The sequence below is a fragment of the Nycticebus coucang genome, chromosome 3 (assembly GCF_027406575.1).
Source record: "Nycticebus coucang isolate mNycCou1 chromosome 3, mNycCou1.pri, whole genome shotgun sequence".
NCBI classification, from domain to species: domain Eukaryota; kingdom Metazoa; phylum Chordata; class Mammalia; order Primates; family Lorisidae; genus Nycticebus; species Nycticebus coucang.
Window position 1 is genome coordinate 106362892 of NC_069782.1, and position 19628 is coordinate 106382519.

Genomic DNA, 19628 nt, shown 5'->3' on the forward strand with positions numbered 1-19628 from the left:
TTTGTTCCGTTATGTATATTCTGCATGGATACGAATTTTTAGTATATCCTATGTCTGATGTTAGAATCAAAGAATTGGCTGCTTTTTAGATACATATGAAAAAAAAGCACAGTCTTTATTTAAAAAAATAGATAAAGGATATTTTTTGCCAGAAAAAGGGACACATAATGTTCCTTGTGGGTGAGAACAAAAAGGCGCTGTATGTTTGCATCACCAGAGGTTGGGGGAGCCCTGGAGCAGAGTTATCATCCCAAGTTCCTTTTTACCATTTCCAGTGTCCAGAGCATAGCCAATCATAAAATTCTCCTCTAGAGCACAGCATAGCTGCAATTTCAAAAAGTATCTAGAGAACACATGGAGAAACCTTTCTCCTACCCAACTGGGGAGGTTTTTTTTTTTTTTTTTTTTGCAGTTTTTGGCCAGGACTGGGTTTGAACTCACCACCTCCAGCATATGGGGCTAGCGCCCTACTCGGTTGAGCCACCGGCGCCCTACTCCGTTGAGCCACTGGCACCCCCCACCCTCCACCCCCCAACTGGGGAATTTTCATCCCCTGGTGTAAAAGCAACATGGAGCAGGTGAGGTTTTATTTTACTAAATTTTATTTTGACTCAGTTTTGTTCAAAGTGCCCAAAGGCTTTCTGGTATAGATGGCTATAAATTAAAACTTATTGAGTTGGTGCTTTTATTTTTGCCACAAGCAAATAAACTCAGAATCCATGATCACATCTGTTTATGGAACGACTTTCTTACCATTAGGGATTTAAGTTTCAGTGCCTGAATGTACTTTAAGCTTGGGTTGTTTTGCACTGTGCTATAAAAATAAATTGGAATGAGGCTGGCTTTTAATGATACAGTTTACTTTATGCTGTGTTTCCAGAACAACAAAACATAAAGCTGAACAAAATACACTAACGTACTGAGGAAGCTTAATATCCCGATGATAGCACAAATTATATTTACAAACACGGTTACCTTTATAAGATAATGTTCTGATTCATTTATACTAAATTTCTTATAACTTATGAAGTTGACATATTCTTTTAAAAGAAATCCAAACTAAATTGATCTATCATCTTCAGAGCGTTGATTTAGTTCTGTAGTTTTAATGCCTTCATGTGGTTAATGCTTTACATTATATTTTCCAACATAATACAATGTGGTTACAAGAACAACATGAAGAAATCATCACAGAGCACATAAAAAAGACAATATTAGCATTGACAGGAATGTCACAATATAAAAATAACTATATGCAATATATGTAGGGTGAGGGAAGGGAACGTAGGATAGTAAGAGAGGTATTGAGGAGGGAGATGTTTTGGTGGGCCAGTTATAATGGGAGCGTGCTGAGCTCAGTTTGTAATCCCATCCAGAAGTGCTACCAAGGGGCAACTTATAGATATGTATTTGTCAGTAAATGCTGAATACTAAAAAGCACATGAATAACATTGTAATTGGCCATGAAAACAAACAAAACCCAGTCCAAAACACTTTGACCACCATAGGGCATTTGTTCTTTCACTAGCTATCCATTGTTGATAACTAATGAATATCTAATATATGCTGGACACTGGTAGTCAGAGATTGGAGCAAAGGGTTTGGGAAAGGGCACAGTCCTATCTCAAGAAAGATTACTTCAGTTCAGCAGGAATTTAGGGAGCACTTGACATTTCAAGATGCTTAAATATCCCCAGTTCCTTCCATAACCTACAAATTAATCTGAATGCTTCACACACACACACACACACACACACACACACACACACACACACACACACACTTATTTTAAACTTTTACTATATCCCAAGGGAGCTGATGTTGAATGGGGCCAAATAAGCTATGTCATGGTTTATATGGATGTTTTAAAAATTCCTTTTCAGGTTTTTATTTTCTCAGATTAAAGTCATCTTTTACAAATATTATTTCATTGTGCCAATGGCTTTCTGTGATTCCTATTCCATTCCTCTCTGTCTCCATTACTTAAATATTGCCCCTTCCCAACGAAGTTTAGGCCCAGAATGAATACAGAGTTTTTCTCTCTCCTGAAATTCAGGTTCAAAGTTCTGATCTCCTACCTTGGGTCTCACCTGTACATTAGAAGTGACACTGAAAATGTCTGTATTTTCCAAGGAGATCCTGAACCCCTTCCTACTGGGACATAGCCTTCACTCTTGGGCGCAAAAGGATGATCAGGAAGAATAAACTTAATATATAAGTAAAAGATAGTTACATGTAATTGCAGATTACTTCAATGTAACCTACTCAGCATTGCGTATTATTATGGCATTTTATTTTCTCCTGTGTTTTATTCTATATTTTGGGCTAATAGATTTGGGAGAAAGCCTACAGTGATGTCTCCATCACAGAGATATCTCCATTTTTTCCTATATTCTGGACAGTATTGTCAATTCCTTTTTTTTTTTTTTTTTCAATTTAAATTGTTTTTTTCCTTTGGGCCACATTAAAATTTATCTAATTTTTATGAATTTACATACTTATAAATCCTGTGATTCTGCTGTCTTTTTCTTTATTTTTTTTCTTTCTGTGCTCCTTCAAGATCTTTTTTTTTCTGCTGTTTTTTCTTAACAGCTTTACGAACTCATCATAGTTTAAATGACATAAAATTTAACTATTACGATTCTACCGTTCAGCGACAGTTAGTAAATTATAGATTTGTTCATCTAGATTTAGAACATTCCCATCACTCCAAAAGATTTCTTGTAGCTCTTTGCAATCTGTCTTCACTTTCACCACCAATTCCACACAGCCCTTGATGTATTTTTTCTATGGATTTTCTATTCTAGAAATTTCATGAAAATTAAATTATAAAATCAGTTTTCCTTTGTGTCTGCCTTCTCTTCCTTAGTATATCGTTTCTGGGGTTTATCCATGTTGTTTTGTGTTTGGTTCCTTTTTGCGCTGAATAGTGTTCCACTAAATGCATAAACCAGACTTTGCTTTGAACCTCATTCCATAGTAGAAGTATGTGCGTATTACTTCGTTTTTTGCTATTAAGAATGATGTTGCTTATGAACATTCACTTAAAAATCTTTGGCATGCTATGTTTTCACTTCTCTTTAGTAGATACCTAGAAGTAGAATGGCAGGTTTCATGTTAACTTTTTGGCCCCATTCAAACTTATTCTAAAGTAGCTGTACCATATTTTATATTTACCCCAGCAATATAAGAAAGTTCCATTTTCTCCACATCCTCATCAACACTTTTTCTCCTTAGTCTTTTTGATTATGGCCATTCTAACGGGAATATAGTGGTATTTCACTGTGGCTTTTATTTGCATATCTTGAATGTTGCATATTGCTGACCAACTTTTTATGTGCTTATTAGCTATTCATACATGTTCTTTGATGAAGTGTCCAATTTTTTTCCTACGTTTTATTAGACTAACTTTTTATGAAGTTGTAGGAGTTCTTTATATATGCTGACTGCAAGTCCTTTATCAGTTATATAAATGTAAACATTTCCTCCCTACATATAGGTTTTCATTTTTATAATATTGCTTTGAAAGAAAATATTTTAAAAATTTCAATGAAATCCAATGCATTAATTTTTTTCTTTTATGTATCATTCTTTTTGATGTCATATCTAAGATATTTTCCGGAAGTCAAATTAGAAATACATTTTCTTTTGTCTTCTTATGGAACTTTTAATCTCTTACATTTAATTCTCTTACCCTTTGTGACTTAATTTTTGTGTACAGGGTGAGGTAAAGTTCCAACTTAATTTTTTATTTTTAGAATTGTCTTAGTACTATTTATTCTTCAAGCCAAGAGTAATTGTCCTAATACCATTTATTGGAAAATTATTTCCCTATTTAACTTCCTTGGCATCTTTGTCAAAAATCAATGGATCATAGATGTAAGGGCTTTCACTGTATTTTCTATTGTGTTCCATTGCTCTTATGTTTATTTTTACACTAATATCATACTATCATGATTACTGTAACTTTATAATGAGTTTTGAAATCAGGTACTGTAAGCCCTCCAATATTGTTCCATTTAAACATGACATTAGCTCTTTTAGGTCCTGTGCATTTGTTTTTATGATTATTTTGTCAAGTTCTAAAAAGAAAAGCAAACTTGCTGTGTTCTTGATGGAGATCCAGTTGAATCTAAGGATCAATTTGAAAAGAATGGTGTCTTAATAGTCTTAAGTCTTCTGATCTGTGAACATGAAATATGCCATCCTTTGTTTACATGCCTTTAATTTCTCTCAGCAATGTTTTGTAATTTCTAGCATACAATTCTTTTAACGCTTTCCCTGATTATTTTCCTAAGTACTTTGTTCTTTTTGATGCTCTTACTGATGAAATTGTCTTATTTTTATTTTCATGTTTTTCTTTGCTGTAACAGAAACTCTGTTTACTTCAGCAATAATGATCTTGTACCTGTGACTATGCTTAACTTGTTCTTCTCCTGGGAGGTTCTCCATACAGGATCACACCATTTGTGAATAAACTGTTCTTTTCCAATCTGTGTGCTGCTTGTAATTTCTTTTTCTTGCTTTATTTCACTGACTAGAATTTCTTTCAATATTGAACAGAAGTAGTAAAATGCACATTTCAATCTCAAGAGGTAAGCAGTCTACCTTGCTTTAATAAGATTGATGTTAGCTATAGGTTTTGCATAGATGCTCTTTATGAATTTGAGGAAATTCCCTTTTATTTCTAGATTATTGGAAGTTTTGTGGATTTTTTGTTTGTTTTTTCGTGGGTGTTTAATTTTGTTCACCCTTTTTTATGCTCTATTGAGATTATTATTTATTCATTGTCCTTTATTCTATTAAAACAGAATATTAGATTAATTAATCTTCTGATGTTAAACCAACTTTGACTTCCTGGAGTAAATTCTGCTTGATTATGATATATATAATCCTTATCTATTAGATTCAGTCTGTTAACATTTTATTAATTTTTACATCTGTGCTCATGGGGCATAGTATTATTTTCTAATGATACCTTTTTCTGGCTTTGGTAATACTAGCATCATCAAATAGAGCAGTGGTTCTGAACCTGTGGGTTGCAACCCCTTTGGGGGGGTCAAATGACCCTTTCACAGGGGTCACCTAAGACCATTGGAAAACACATATTTTTGAAAAACACATATTTTTGTACACATGAAGTAGCAACAAAAATAATTTTATGGTTGGGAGTCACCACAACATGAGGAACTGTATTAAAGGGTTGTGGCATTAGGAAGGTTGAGAACCACTGAAATATAGGAAGCATCACCTCTTTATTTTCTAAAAGATTTGACATAGCATTGGTGTTATATTTTTAAATATTCTGTAGAATTCACCTAGAAAGCAATTTGGCTCAAGGTTTTTCTTTATGGGAAGGTTTTAAAATTACAACTTAATAACATTATATTTGCATGCCCGGGTCAGCTTCAAATCCACCACCCAGGGTGCAGGTGCACGGGGGTGGTGTTCTAACCATTGCGCATGGACGTCCAGACTGATAACATTATATTTGTAGGACTGTTAAATATTCTATTTCTTCGGAATCAGCTTTGGTTATATTTTTGTTCCTATAAATTTTTCCGTTTCAGCTAAGTTGTCAAATTTTTATACATGTGGAATCAGTTGAGATGTGTTCTTTTTCATTTTTGAGTTTGGCAATTTGTGCCTTCTCTGTTATGGGAGGAAGTGGGCTGGGGAGGAGTTGGTGTGTGCTTGTTTTTTGTGTTTTCTTAGTCAAGTTTATTGATTTTATTGAAACATAACCACTTTTTGATTTTATTGATTTTCTCTATTGTTACTCTTTTTCCTATTTCATAGGTTTCTGCTTTGATGTTTAATTTTTCCTTCCTTATGCTTGCTTTGGATTTAATGTGCTCTTTTTTTCTAATTTATTAAAATAGAAGCTTGGATTATTGATTTGAGATCTTTCTTCTTTTCCAATACAAACTTCCTTATGTATGAATTTTCCTTTAAGCACTGCTTTGTCAGCATTATGTAAATTTTGATTTTTTGTTTAATGCATTTCAAAATACTTTCCAATGTCTCCTTTGACTTCTCCTTTGACTCATGAGATATTTAGATGTGAGCTGTTTAATTTTGAAATTGGCTTCCCCAAATTTCTGCTTGCTATTGTTTTCGATTTTTAATTCTATTTTAGTATGAAAATATATTTTAATTTTCTTCAGTCTTTGAAAACTTACATTATGTTCTATCATATGATCTAGTCTGGATATTATTCTGTGTATACTTGAGAAGAATGTGAATTTACTTGTGTGAAGAGTTCTATAAATGTTAGTTACGTCAAGCTGGATGATATTCAATTCTCCATTATCTGCACTGATTTTTCTGTCTAGTTGGTCTATTAAAAGTAGAATATTGAAATTTTTAACTAATTGTTGAAATGTCTATTTTTCTATTAAATGCTGTAAATTTTGCTTTATGTATTTTTCTATTAAATGCTGTAAATTTTGCTTCATGTATTTTTCTATTAAATGCTGTAAATTTTGCTTCATATATTTTTCACACTGTCTTTAAGTGTGCAAAAATTGAATGTTTAAAATCTTCCTGATCTGGTAACCTTATTCATCATGAAGTGTCACTTTTTTCTCCAGTAACAATCCTTGTCTTAAAGTCCATTTTGTCTCATGAATACAGAAACTCTAACTGTCTTATTGTTGGCATAATATATCTGTTTTTACTTTCTTTTGCTTTCAAATTATCTGTACCGTTACATCTAAATAAACTATACTGATTATAAACAGCAGATAGTTGGACCTTGCATTTCATTTTTTACCAATGAGTATGATCTTTTTTTTTTTTAAATGTATGTTAGATTCCTAAGGCTACCATAAAAAGTGCCATAAGTAGGGTGGCACCTGTGGCTCAGTGAGTAGGGCGCCGGCCCCATATACCGAGGGTAGCAGGTTCAAAGCCAGCCTCGGCCAAACTGCAACCAAAAAAAGGCCGGGCGTTGTGGCAGGCACCTGTAGTCTCAACTGCTCGGGAGGCTGAGACAAGAGAATCGCATAAGCCCCAAAGCTGGAGGTTGCTGTGAGCTGTGTGAGGTCATGGCACTCTACTGAGGGCGGTAAAGTGAGACTCTGTCTCTACAAAAATAAAAAGAAATAAAAAATACCATAAATATGGTAGCTCAAAACAAAAGAAATTTATTCTCTCACAAATTTAGATGCCAGAAATTCAATAATCAAGGTATCATTTTCTGCTGGAGGCTCTGAGGAAGAATCTGCTTGATGCTTCTCTCCTAGCTTCTGGTGGCTACTGGCAGTCTTTGGCATCCTTTGGTTTAGAAACCTATCACTCTAATTTCTTTTTCTTTCTTTACATAGTATTCTGTCCAGTGTTATTTCTCTCTCTCTCTCTCTTTTCCTGTTCTTGTAAGGACATGAACCATTGTATTAGAGACCACCTTAAACTAGTATGACCTCAACTAAACACAATTACATCTGCAAAGACCTTATTTCCAAATAAGATCACATCTGAGGTGTGGGTAGAAATGAAATTTTAGGGGACACTATTCAACCTGGTACAATGTGTTTAGTTAAGTAATATTTAATCCAATTATTGATATAGGGTTGATTTATAGCTGCCATTTTGTTATTTGTTTTTCCTCTATGTCTCACATTCTTTATCATTCCTGTGTTACTCCTTTATTGCCTTTTTGTTTTTCTGTTTTTGTTATACTAACATTTTTAATTTGATAGTTTCAATTTCCCTATAGATTTTTTGAATTGCTTTATTAGTGGTTACTCTAAAGATTATAATATGCAATCAAAAAAACAAATGTAGTTGACCTTTGAACAGTGTGGGGTTTAGGAGAACTCACCTATATTTACATTATAAATGATGAATCAATTTTTTCTTGCTGTTTGAAAGGTTTTCTCTCTCCTTAGCTTTCAGTAGTTTGACTGTGATGTGTCTAAGTGTGGATCTTTGTTTTTAATTTTCCTATAGCTTTGTTGATCTTGTATCTGAAAATTGTATTTTCCTCAAAAATTACAGCCATTATATTCTAAATATTTTCTCTTCTTTGTCCTCTCTTTCTGCTTCTGGGATGCCTGTTAAGAAATATGAATTCTCGATTGTGTTCTGTAAGTGTGTGCATCTCTGTTAATTTTTTTTTCAATCTATTTTTACTCTCTGTCCTTCAGATTGGATAATTTTCATTTGTTTACCTTCCAGGTCATAGAGTATTTTTTCTGCTATCTCAAATACAGTTGTAGAGTCAAATTGCAGAGTCCCTCTAGTGAATTTTTCATTTCAATTCTCATTCAACTCTAGTTTCTATTTAATCCTTTTATATAGTTTCTGTGTCTCTATTTAGATTATTTGTTGAATCATTGCCATCAGATTTTTTTTTAATTTATGAAAGTTTTTTTTTTTTTAGAGACAGAGTCTCACTGTACCGCCCTCGGGTAGAGTGCCGTGGCGTCACACGGCTCACAGCAACCTCTTAACTCTTGGGCTTACGCGATTCTCTTGCCTCAGCCTCCCGAGCAGCTGGGACTACAGGCGAAAGTTACTTTAAGTCTATGAACATATATAGTATCTTATATTATATTATAATAGTATCTTCATTTTCTTTTTTTGCTAAATCCAATATTTAAGCCCATTAAAGTCAGTTTCTTTGGGCTGTGTTTTTATTTTTATTTTTCTCCCTGATTATAGGTCACATATTTCTGGGTTTTGCCTGTCATATACTTTGTTGAATGCTGGACATTTTGGGTAATATATTGTAAAAATATATTATCTTCAGGCTTCCCTCATGCCCCACCACTTTAGGCTTCTCTTTTTCTTAATCTCAAGAATCTACTTCCCATTGGATTGCAGCCTTTGGGATCTCAGGTGTTCTTTTCTTAATTAACTTTATCTTTAGCTTGGCATCTTATCAATCATACCTTTAACTATATTGGTTAAGGTCAGCCAATGACTGGGGCAAAGAGTGTGATTAAACACTTTGAGCCCTGTGACTTCTACACCTGATGATCTATGTATGGATTGGAAAGCACATTTAGGGTTCAGGAAATTTTCATGTTTACCTTATCTTTTAATTTCCACTGGGTTCTCTTGGGTCTTCCCTGAACAAGCTGCAATTTCTCAGTCAGCTAAGCATATAAGAGAACTCTAGCCCTTTTATAGCACTTTCATAATCTCTTAATTAAACTTAAGAGTTAGTTTATCACTCACTGCAACTGGGATTGCAACTTCAAAGAGGATTTTCTGATTCATTCCTAACTAGGTTTGTTACTTTTATTGACCACATCTTTGCGTGTGAGATTTCATACTCCACTCCAAATCAAGTCAGCCCCCTCAAGGGGTTTCGGGTCTTCCTTGCCAAGCCTTCTCTGGTAAAATTACCACTGTGATTGATCAATATGGCCTTTAAGATTTCAGAACTTGAATAAACATTAGATAGGTTTTTTCCTGACTTCTCTTTTCTTACAGCATTTATTTTAGAAAACTTGATATTCTAAATTCTTTCTCTACCTCTTTGAGATATAAATCTCCTAACCTTTTGCCAATTTACAACCCAACAATATCTTTCTCAAGGACCTGAGAGGCATCTCTTTAAAATGTAGCATAAAGATAGAACCCTATGTGAAACTTAGTAAATGTGGAATGTTAATGTCTTAGCACAATAACTAAGAAAATGCCAGGAAGGCTATGTTAACCAGTGTGATGAAAATGTGTCAAACGGTCTATGAAAACTAGCGTATGGTGCCGGCACCATGATCACATTAATGTACACAGCTATGATTTAATAATAATAAAAAAGATAGAACCCTTGTATCCCAATCTCTGTGGGATAGTAGGATCCTAATTTAATAAGTGCCAATTTACAAACACAAATGTCCTAATCACATTAAGCAACCTTTAACTTTCTGCAGGACTTTTCACTAGCTCACTCCAATGCTTAAAAATGCTCCCATCTCTTGTTTTAGCAAAGTTCAGTCTGTCTCCCCTATTGCGATAGTCTTGAGTAAATTCTTCCTTACCTATTTAATAGTGTAATTTTTGTTTTAACACAGTCAAGCTGGGGATGTGGGAATATCCATGGGAAAGAACACTGTAGAATTCCTAAATTTCGGCCAGTTTTTCATGAATAAATGTTACCCAACTTGTTCTTTGCCTTTGGATGATTTCCAGAGTCCTGAATGGTGAATATTGACAATTTTTTCAGTAGTATATATGTGTGTTGGAGAGAGTATTGCAGACCTTTTCATTTTGCTACAGCCAGCCTCCAACATTTTCACAATTCAGACTCCTACATCATTGCCAAGAAGAGTTCACTGGTCATCTTACACATTTGAAGATCACTCTGTGTAGTCTCTTTTTTAACATAAATCATTTATTAAAAAGAAGAAATCTGTTTACATTACTGGTATTTTACCGTGAGTATTTGACCAAACAAAGAATCTTCCTATGTTTATATTGTGTTTTCTCTTCATTTTATTTGTTTAGCTTGGTGGAACATTTCTTACAGGATAGGTTAACACTTTGTGTACATTCTTTCTCATTATTTTTTCCTTCTTTACAGGTGTCTGTCAATTAAAAAAATAGATTATCTCTGTTCACTGATTTTCTCTTGTCTACAAGAGTGTTTACAATTGCAAAAAGAAATAGTTAAGCAAATTGGCAAACATGACTTTTTATTTCTAATTTTTACCCACCAGATTGAGTGTACCGAACCACCAAATGCCAGTCTTTTATACTCTCACTTTTTAAACTAGAACAGTGATACTCACATGAATAATTTTACTTCTCAGGTTCTTAGGTCTCCTTATGAATCAAGTCCATCAAGTCTGTTTACATGCTTCTCAGTTGACACTTGTGTCGGCAGATTGCACATAGGGGACAGTGGTAGATAAATCCACTCCAGAATTCCTTTGCAGATCTTGAATGTTTATGATTTAAGCTCAGTGATTTATTTATGTTACAACATTTCACCTTCTTGAGTATTTTTACTGTGTGATCTAAAAATTCATATTTTCCTGCTTTAGAAATTTTCTGGCCTACTTTTCCAAAGTTGCTTTTGTTAATCTTACTAATGTTTCTCAACATCCCCATTATTCCATATTTTTGTACTTGTAGATAATACATGCATTCATTATTGTATGGTTAAAATTAGCCTTATGTAGATCTAGGGGTAGGCTATTATTTATTTCTACTTCATAAGGTGATGAAATAAAGGCAAAGAATTTAAAAAGCACGTTGACATAATAATAAAAAAGATTACTGTTACTGTTAGTTAATATTTATCACTTGATGTATGCCAAGAATTTTGGACTTTAGGTTAATAAGTTATTTAGTCTTTACATTAACACTGTGAGTTAGTTATTATCATTATCACAATTTAATAAGCAAAGGACAATCAGACAAAAGACAAATTTAAAAAGTCACAAGATTGCATGTAATAAAAAATAAGTGAATTCTAGTGATAGATCATAATAGCCTGTGTCAAGTATTGTTTTAAGAGCTTTAAATGTTTAACATAATTAAATAATGTAGTCAATATAATTATCATAAAAACTCCAGTAGCTTTTGTCATTCTTATAATGTAAATGAGTAAATTAAAGCTTATAAATGTTAAATGACTGTTCATATTCATATGAACAGTAAGTGATAAATCTGAGATTAAAATTTCACATCCTATCTCAGTGAGGCTTGGAGCTTCTATTTGAAGTCCAGGTCACTTGGCCCCAGAACCCAGGCTTTGCTTTCTACTGCCTTGCAGACAAATTGCACTTGAGTTTTTGGTACAAATATTGAAGTTTGGGATTAGGGGAAACTTCAAAGGTGACCATTTTATGAAAAATTTATTGTGTTATTATTTGTTGAAAAATTCTCTTCAAAACATCCCCAAGTGTTTCTGTAGAGTTTTATTTGAAAAATTTTGCTAATAGAGGATATATTAGCCCAAGCTTATTCTAGTTAGAGGTACTGTTATTAACACTTTCCTGTATTCTGGTGCAATTTGAATTCTGAGAGGTACACTAAAGCACTTTGAGCCTGGGTTGGCCTCTTAAAAGTCATAGAAGTAAGTTCAACTTCTCTTCACCTTATAGCCCTCAAAGCATATGAAATAAAGGCTTTTTTTTTTAATCTTTATTTTATTTTATTATTTTTTTTATTGTTGGGGATTCATTGAGGGTACAATAAACCAGGTTACACTGATTGCAATTGTTAGGTAAAGTCCCTCTTGCAATCATGTCTTGCCCCCATAAAGTGTGACACACACCAAGGCCCCACCCCTCTCCCTCCTTCCCTCTCTCTGCTTTTCCTCCCCTCACCATGACCTTAGTTGTCATTAATTGTCCTCATATCAAAATTGAGTACACAGGATTCATGCTTCTCCATTCTTGTGATGCTTTACTAAGTATAATGTCTTCCACTTCCATCCAGGTTAATACGAAGGATATAAAGTCTCCATTTTTTTTAATAGCTGAATAGTATTCCATGGTATACATATACCACAGCTTGTTAATCCATTCCTGAGTTGGGGGGCATTTAGGCTGTTTCCACCTTTTGGCGATTGTAAATTGAGCTGCAGTAAACAGTCTAGTACAAGTGTCCTTATGACAAAAGGATTTTTTTCCTTCTGGGTAGATGCCCAGTAATGGGATTGCAGGATCAAATGGGAGGTCTAGCTTGAGTGTTTGAGGTTTCTCCATACTTCCTTCCAGAAAGGTTGTACAGTTTGCAGTCCCACCAGCAGTGTAAAAGTGTTCCCTTCTCTCCACATCCATGCCAGCATGGATGAGATTTTGTGATGTGGGCCATTCTCACTGGGGTTAGATGGTATCTCAGGGTGGTTTTGATTTGCATTTCTCTAATATATAGGGATGATGAACATTTTTTCATGTTTGTTAGCCATTCGTTTTTCTTCTTTAGAGAAGGTTCTATTCATGTCTCTTGCCCATTGATATATGGAATTGTTGGCTTTTTTCATGTGGTTTAATTTGAGTTCTCTATAGATCCTAGTTATCAAGCTTTTGTCTGATTCAAAATGTGCAAATATCCTTTCCCATTGTGTAGGTTGTCTCTTTGCTTGGGTTGTTGTCACCTTGGCTGTACAGAAGCTTAAAGGTTTTAAGGAATTTTCTCTAATTTTCAGTTTCCTGAAGTATCCCACATGTAACATGGCTCTGAGATCCCTCAGCGTCCTAGTCTTTCACCTATGGTACACGCAGATTCATTATGTTCTTCCTAAAATGTGAAGCACCAAAACCATAATTATTTTAGATATGTCCCGAACATTGTAGAACAAAGCATAGCTAAAACTTTCTTTTTCATTCATGAAAATAGTAGAGTGTAATGGTTGAAAGGATGGACGCTAAAATCAGCTATGTAGTTTTGATTTCTGCTCCCAACATTTATTACCACATTACTTTGCACAAATTTTCTAAAGTCTCTATGCCATTGGTAAAAGAGGGATAATAATTGTGCCTGCTTTGTTGAGCTGGTATGAGAATTAAGTGTGATCCTAGAGTTAAGCATTTGGAAAAATTCCTGGCATGTAAGTCTGAGTTCAGAAACATTATTTAAAAATTCAGGCGCTTACTGAAGGTCTACTGAGCGTAGACACTGACATTATGACGAGGAAACAGTTATAGTCTGCGTTCCCAAGGCATTTCCTCTTAAAATTCTAGACTTTGTATGTCTTCTGAAGCAACCCATGATTGCATTTGATTTTGGTAAATCGTCAATCATGTCACACCATGGACTTATAATTAGATGATAGTAAGGGAAAATCCTTGAGCCTTTTTCATAGCTCCTGTGAAATGCTGTCTGTTATCCTATTCTCTCCTAATCTACAGTTACATCCTTTGGAATCCTGATTGTATTGTATCTGCAGGGGTACTGGTTTTCTATCTAAGCACCACATCTAATGTGCATCTGAGAAGCCTCCCATCAATGCCATCAACCAAGTCATGGCTGAAATGTGAGGGAGTACAAAGTCAAAGGCAGAGCCTGCAGCAGCCCCTCGGAGAGCTCCCTTTAGGGTGTCATTTACACAGTTAGGAAATCCACCACACAGTTCTCACACCCAGAGCATTTCTTAACTTTGTTAATAAGGAGACTGTAGGAGATTTTATTCAGAAGCCCTGTTTAAATCCAAATGTCTATCATCAATTTATATGACCACTTAAAAAAAAAGGAAATAATCTTAGTTGAGTACAATTGTCTCAGACAACCTGTACCGATTCTTAGTAATTACTGTCTTTTTTTCTATAAGGGCTCTCAGAAATCTTTTAAAGAATCACATATATAATTTAACTCAGGATTATTAGTAAATGTCCCTTTTGTACTTTGAGATATTTCTACTTCGTTTTGAAAGTTGGGACTTCATTTTTTTGTCACCAACCTTGTCTCCACCATTAACTGCTAAGACAGATACTGATGGCTTAGAAATCTTATTTACAAATTCTCTCCGAGTTTTGAAATTTAATTTTTCATGGCCTCAAGACTTGAAGCATTTAAAGATATCCCTTGCCATCACCTCATTTAGTTTGGTTTCAATTACTGTTCCCTGATGCTTTTCCAACCCTCTTCAATCTGAAAATCCCTCTTGACTGAAGATGGAAACAAAATCTGTTCTCATACCACTGAGCTCAAATTGATACTTCCTTTGTATTTTTGCTAAAATTAAATGTGACTTTCTTTAATGGCCTTTGCCTTTCTATAATCTCTATTCTATCTCTAGAAAATTCTATGTCTAACTTTAGTCTTGGTGACTGTTTTCCCGGATCTGTAACATTCGCATCCTTCTATTATACATTTCACCATTCCTTCCACAAATATGTGCTGAGTGCCCATTAATTGGCAGGTGCTGTTCTGAGCACTGAGAATACAGTGGTGAATGAAACGTGCATATTCTTTGCCTTACACCCCAGCATCTGGTGGAAATATGTTGCTTTATTGGATTTATTTTCTCTCTTATTTTTTTCTACCTGAGGACAGTTTCCTTTTACATCTGAACTCTTTGTTTCTGAGCACAATTCTGAGATGTCTTTTCAATTAGACCACTGGAATCTTAGGATAATTATTAGTTTCCTCCCCTGGAATTTCTTGAAATCAGCCCTCTGAATATCCATGCCCATATCTACCTTTTTCTTTTTCCTCAAGCATGTCTCTGCCATGATTTTGTGAAGTTAAAGAGAGTCGTGTGGGACCAAGAGGCCTGGTATAATCGAGGCGTGTGTTGAGTTCTAAGTTTTAGATTGTTTATTTTTCAGTTCTTCTTTATTATTCTTTTATGATCATGTGCGATTTTTTTCATGGATTTATTATATCATGAAGATATTGTGGCAACTCACAAGAGGATTATTAGGTACATGTTCAAGTACGGGCCGGGAAGACTTCCCTCTTCTGCATTTGATCATACTTTCTATTGCAATTTATATTTCTGTCTGTATTGTAGGAATAACCCCGGCCTGGTCAAAGCTATTCTTATTATATGGACTTGGAGCATGGTGCAGTTTCCACTTGACCTGGCAGGTAAGAGTCTTGATGTTTGTGCAAAGAAAAGAAAGTTATAACTCTTGGTTATGAACTGTGGTAAAGCTAAGGAAGAAATTGAGAGGATTGTTTTCCTGTTATCCCAGTGTTCATTCTCGTTCAGCTTTGAAGGGAAGTAGATTGAAACTCAGGAAAGTCATGAGTGGAACCAGTCTGGTATATGGTGAGCTTAAAACAGTTGTGTGGATAATCACATAGCTTTATATTCACTCCAGATGGTGGTTCCATCGGTTATGATTTGTAAAACCTCCTGAACATCAGTTACTACATCTAGGCCTCAGTTTTTTAATCCATGAAATAGGGATGATGGTTGTAGCAACAAGGGCTGAAGATTCTTCTGAGCACACAGTAAGATATAGTTTGTAAAGTGTTTAGCTAGTTGCTGGCATGTAAGTGTTATCTCCTAACATTGCCAGGGGTCATTTTCACTACTTTACCAGACCCATTTATTGAACCTCAGAGAAGGAGTAAAAATTTCAGGAGTAAAAATGAAAAACTAAAATCTCTCTCAATCGTGGTCCTTGGAATCCCATTGGTTTTGCATTACCAAAAGCATATATCCCCCTAAGATTCTGCATGAAGGAAACTGTTTTCCAGGAATTTTATACTAGCAATAGTCTAGGGTTGCCTTGCCAACGTGGCACCTTAACCAACCACATGTGGCTCCTTAAAATTAAATAACATTAAAAGTTTAGTTTCTTAGTCACACTAGCCACATTTCAAACGCTAAGGGCTAATTGCCACAAATTCCTTATACTGGGCAGCAGAGATACACACCATTTTCGCTGTCATTTTTACTGCTCAGTTGGACAGACAGTACTGGTCCTAAGTCATCCCATAACTTACTGGAACCCTGCAATTTTGATCTGGAATTCTCCTGGAGTCCACTTTACTCTGGAGAAATTATCTAGACATTAATAATTACATTTTCTTAGTCTGACTTTTTTTTTTGTAATGCCATCCTACCTGAAGGTCTCAGGATTAGAATTAATCCTTAGGACAGGCATATTTAACTTTTCCCTTAGTCTTTCCTAGTTCACGTCATAGGCTTAGAAGCCTGAGGCCACTTCAGACCTTAACATCCAATTTCCGAAAGAAAATTGTCACGTGAATATACAGAGTTATTGTGCGACTTTTTTAAACATGCAAAATCTAATCACTGAGTAATCATTACAAACAAATATGGGTTAACAATACACCCAGAGATCTTGTGCTCATAGGTCAGCTGCTGTCTACCTAGAATGTTAGGTGCTTTCACTTTAAATATGAAGTCATACCCTTAGGAGGTCCTTTGGGAGCCATTTCCTGACCTACCTTCTCAGGAAAGGCTATTATTGACCTTATATCAGCTTGTCTTTTGTCATTCACTCTCTGATCCTCACCCTCCTGTATATTGCGGTTTACAGCCTTGCTAAGAACATTTTTATTCAAGAAAGAAATTTTGTAAACTTTCGGGGGTGATCATATTATGCAGCTGTTTGAAAACCAAAGACCAAATGTTACTTCTGACTAAATCGCTATTGTATTTTCCAACAAACAGTACATTATGTTCACCCATATCAAAGCAGCTTCATCATCTTCACAGGATCCAGTAGACAAAGGCATTCTTTGTTTGAAAACTCCAAAATGGAAAGCTTCGTTATTATAAAAGGATTATTTCTGCCCTTGACCCTGAATTAAATTTGCATTTTAGAAATTAAAACAAAAGGTTCATCTGTTGATTGGACCTCCTTTAGTTCAACTGGAAAATCCGTAATTATATCCAGCCTTTCTTGTAAACTGTGAAATAAAAGCATAAGGGATTAGGAAAAAATAAAATAAAAATGGAATTTATTTGGGTTTCCCCTTACCCTCCATCATTAGAAAAATATGTTCAATGTGAATTAAGTTTGAATTTGAATAAACCCTTGAATGTTCACAGTGCACTTTACACATATGACTAACCAGTAAGTAGGTGGATACTGTGCACTTTACACATAAGAATAAGTTCACAGTGCACTTTACACATATGACTAATCAGTAAGTAGGTGGATATTGAAGAGAAGATATAGCGTGATCTGGGACACATGCCCTTGGCGCCGTGATCCTAAGGGGAAGATAGTGGAAGGGAGTGGAGAGAAGTTGGGGTTGTTATTCTAATAGAAGCAAAATGAGGCCTCTGTCTTCTCAGATGTCATTGTTTATCCCAGTTGTCAAAGAAGACACTGAGTGAGCTCCAGAAAGGTTAAGTGACTCGGCCAGCACCTCACTGCTAGAAATTGCAGCTCCCAGCGAGGGAGCCCAGCCTGACCTGGGGCCTGCAGCACACTGCTGTGCCACCCATACATCCCAGACCCAACCACACAGGGCAAGTCCTCTGTTCTTTGTTCCTTGTAGTCTTTTTACTTATGCTTTCCCCTGAGCAACAAGATGATCCGAAACCATGTGGCAGGGTGCTCTCATTTGTTCCACCAGAATTAAACTATGGTGTCATTTCCAATTGTGCACTAGCACAGCCTCCATTGTCAAGGACTTGTCCTGTGTCATTCTGTCTGATAGTCCTACATCCCAGAGAGAGATGGTAACTGGTCTGTCTTGTGTTTTCAGTGCAGAATGTTGAATGCCCCCTGACTGTGACAGTGAGGGGATTCCCGAGCCAGTTCTTCTGCCAATATAGTGCTGATCTGTGGAACATCGGAATCAGCATCTTCATCCAAGATGGTCCCTTCCTTGTCGTGCGTGTCATCCTGATGGCCTACTACAAAGTGATAAATCAGATGCTGGCGTTCTTTGCTGCCAAGAATTTCCTGGTGGTGGTGCTGCAGCTGTACCACCTGGTGGCGCTGGCCACGAGGGCCCGTGCCTCCCTCTACACTCAGGCAGATGACCCCAAAAGGGAGCACAGCTCACGGCTGTCCTCTGAAAGTGGGCTCTCCCCCCGGGACTGGCAGAGGGAGCCTCAGGAAGGCCTTGTGCTTCCCTTGAGGGCCACCCCTGTCACCTCTGATGACTCCCAGCCCTCGCCGTAGATACTAGATACCCGTGCAGCTAGGACCTGGGACTTTCTGGATCTTCCTACAGATAGGATCGCCTTCTTTCTTTTTCTTTTCCAAATCTGGCATATCATAATTTTCAAAAGACTAACATAAAAAAGGTGATCTTAAACTAAAGCCAAAGAATTTTCTCTTTTCAACTGAAGGGAAGGAACTTTGATTAGTGGCTCTCACTACAACTTCTGTGTGATGGTATCAGATGTTATAGTTGTTCAACGACTAAGTGATTTGTTTGTCTTGAACTGTTTGAAAAAGCTATGGGCAGGGTTATAGTGACATGCCCTTGAAAGATTTAGTGCAGACAAAGTGTCGCGGCTGTTACCTGAAAATAGAGAAGCTTTGAACTCTGGCTTCATTGTCAGACTATCTCGTCTGATCTTTTTTGCAATGTCCCTCTGACATCAAAAAATGTACATTCAGTGATTGCAGAACAAACGAAGGGAAAAGTGCCTTTAAAATTACCTCACTGTGGGCTGGCAGCCGTGAAAATCTCTGCCCGGCTTCCGTATCCTAGAGAGCCCTATTCATTGCTTCCCAGGAAAATCGTTTTTCTGGGCTGATGTGGTATCTGTCATGGTGCCTACGCTGCTACAGACATTTTACTGCTTTTGGCTTGGGTACTGCAAAACTCATAGCAAGCCATTTCGGTTACATATCTGCTGGTAGCAAAGCAGGAAATACTGGGAAAATGCTAGCAAAGTCACAATTTCCACTCCGAGCATGATTAGCAGTGTTCGCCAGTATTTTCCGGAACCTCGCTTTACCATTTTCTACATTGCCAAGTCGAATCCTGTGGGCTGATGCAGGGAGGCTCTGAGGCAGTGAATAAAGGTGTTTCAGGCCCTGCAAAGTGTTACCATGGTTTCTGGTGTCTGCCAGCAGTCGTGAACAAAGCTGCAGCTCCTCTGAGCCACTGCTGGAGATGGCCTTTGGTCTCCGGGAACACGGTGATGGAGGAAGCATGGGCCCCACCCACACCCAACAGCCCTGTGATGAGTGACCGGGTCGGAATGTGCCACTGCATGGTGGGAAGCAGGCAGTTCATTTTATTTTCCCCCATTAAGTCTTAATTTCCTC

The 19628-nt window shown here is 36.2% G+C and overlaps 1 protein-coding gene across 1 annotated transcript in view; it reads left to right on the plus strand.

Annotated features, from left to right (window-relative positions):
* TMEM26 (transmembrane protein 26) overlaps positions 1–19397 on the plus strand; it is a 45733-nt gene extending 26336 nt beyond the window's left edge. Inside the window, exons 5-6 of the mRNA XM_053586373.1 lie at positions 15422–15498; positions 18106–19397. Coding sequence (XP_053442348.1) covers positions 15422–15498; positions 18106–18527 — 499 coding nt within the window. The 3' untranslated portion in view covers positions 18528–19397. The remainder of the gene's footprint in view (positions 1–15421; positions 15499–18105) is intronic.
* Positions 19398–19628: the final 231 nt, after the last annotated feature.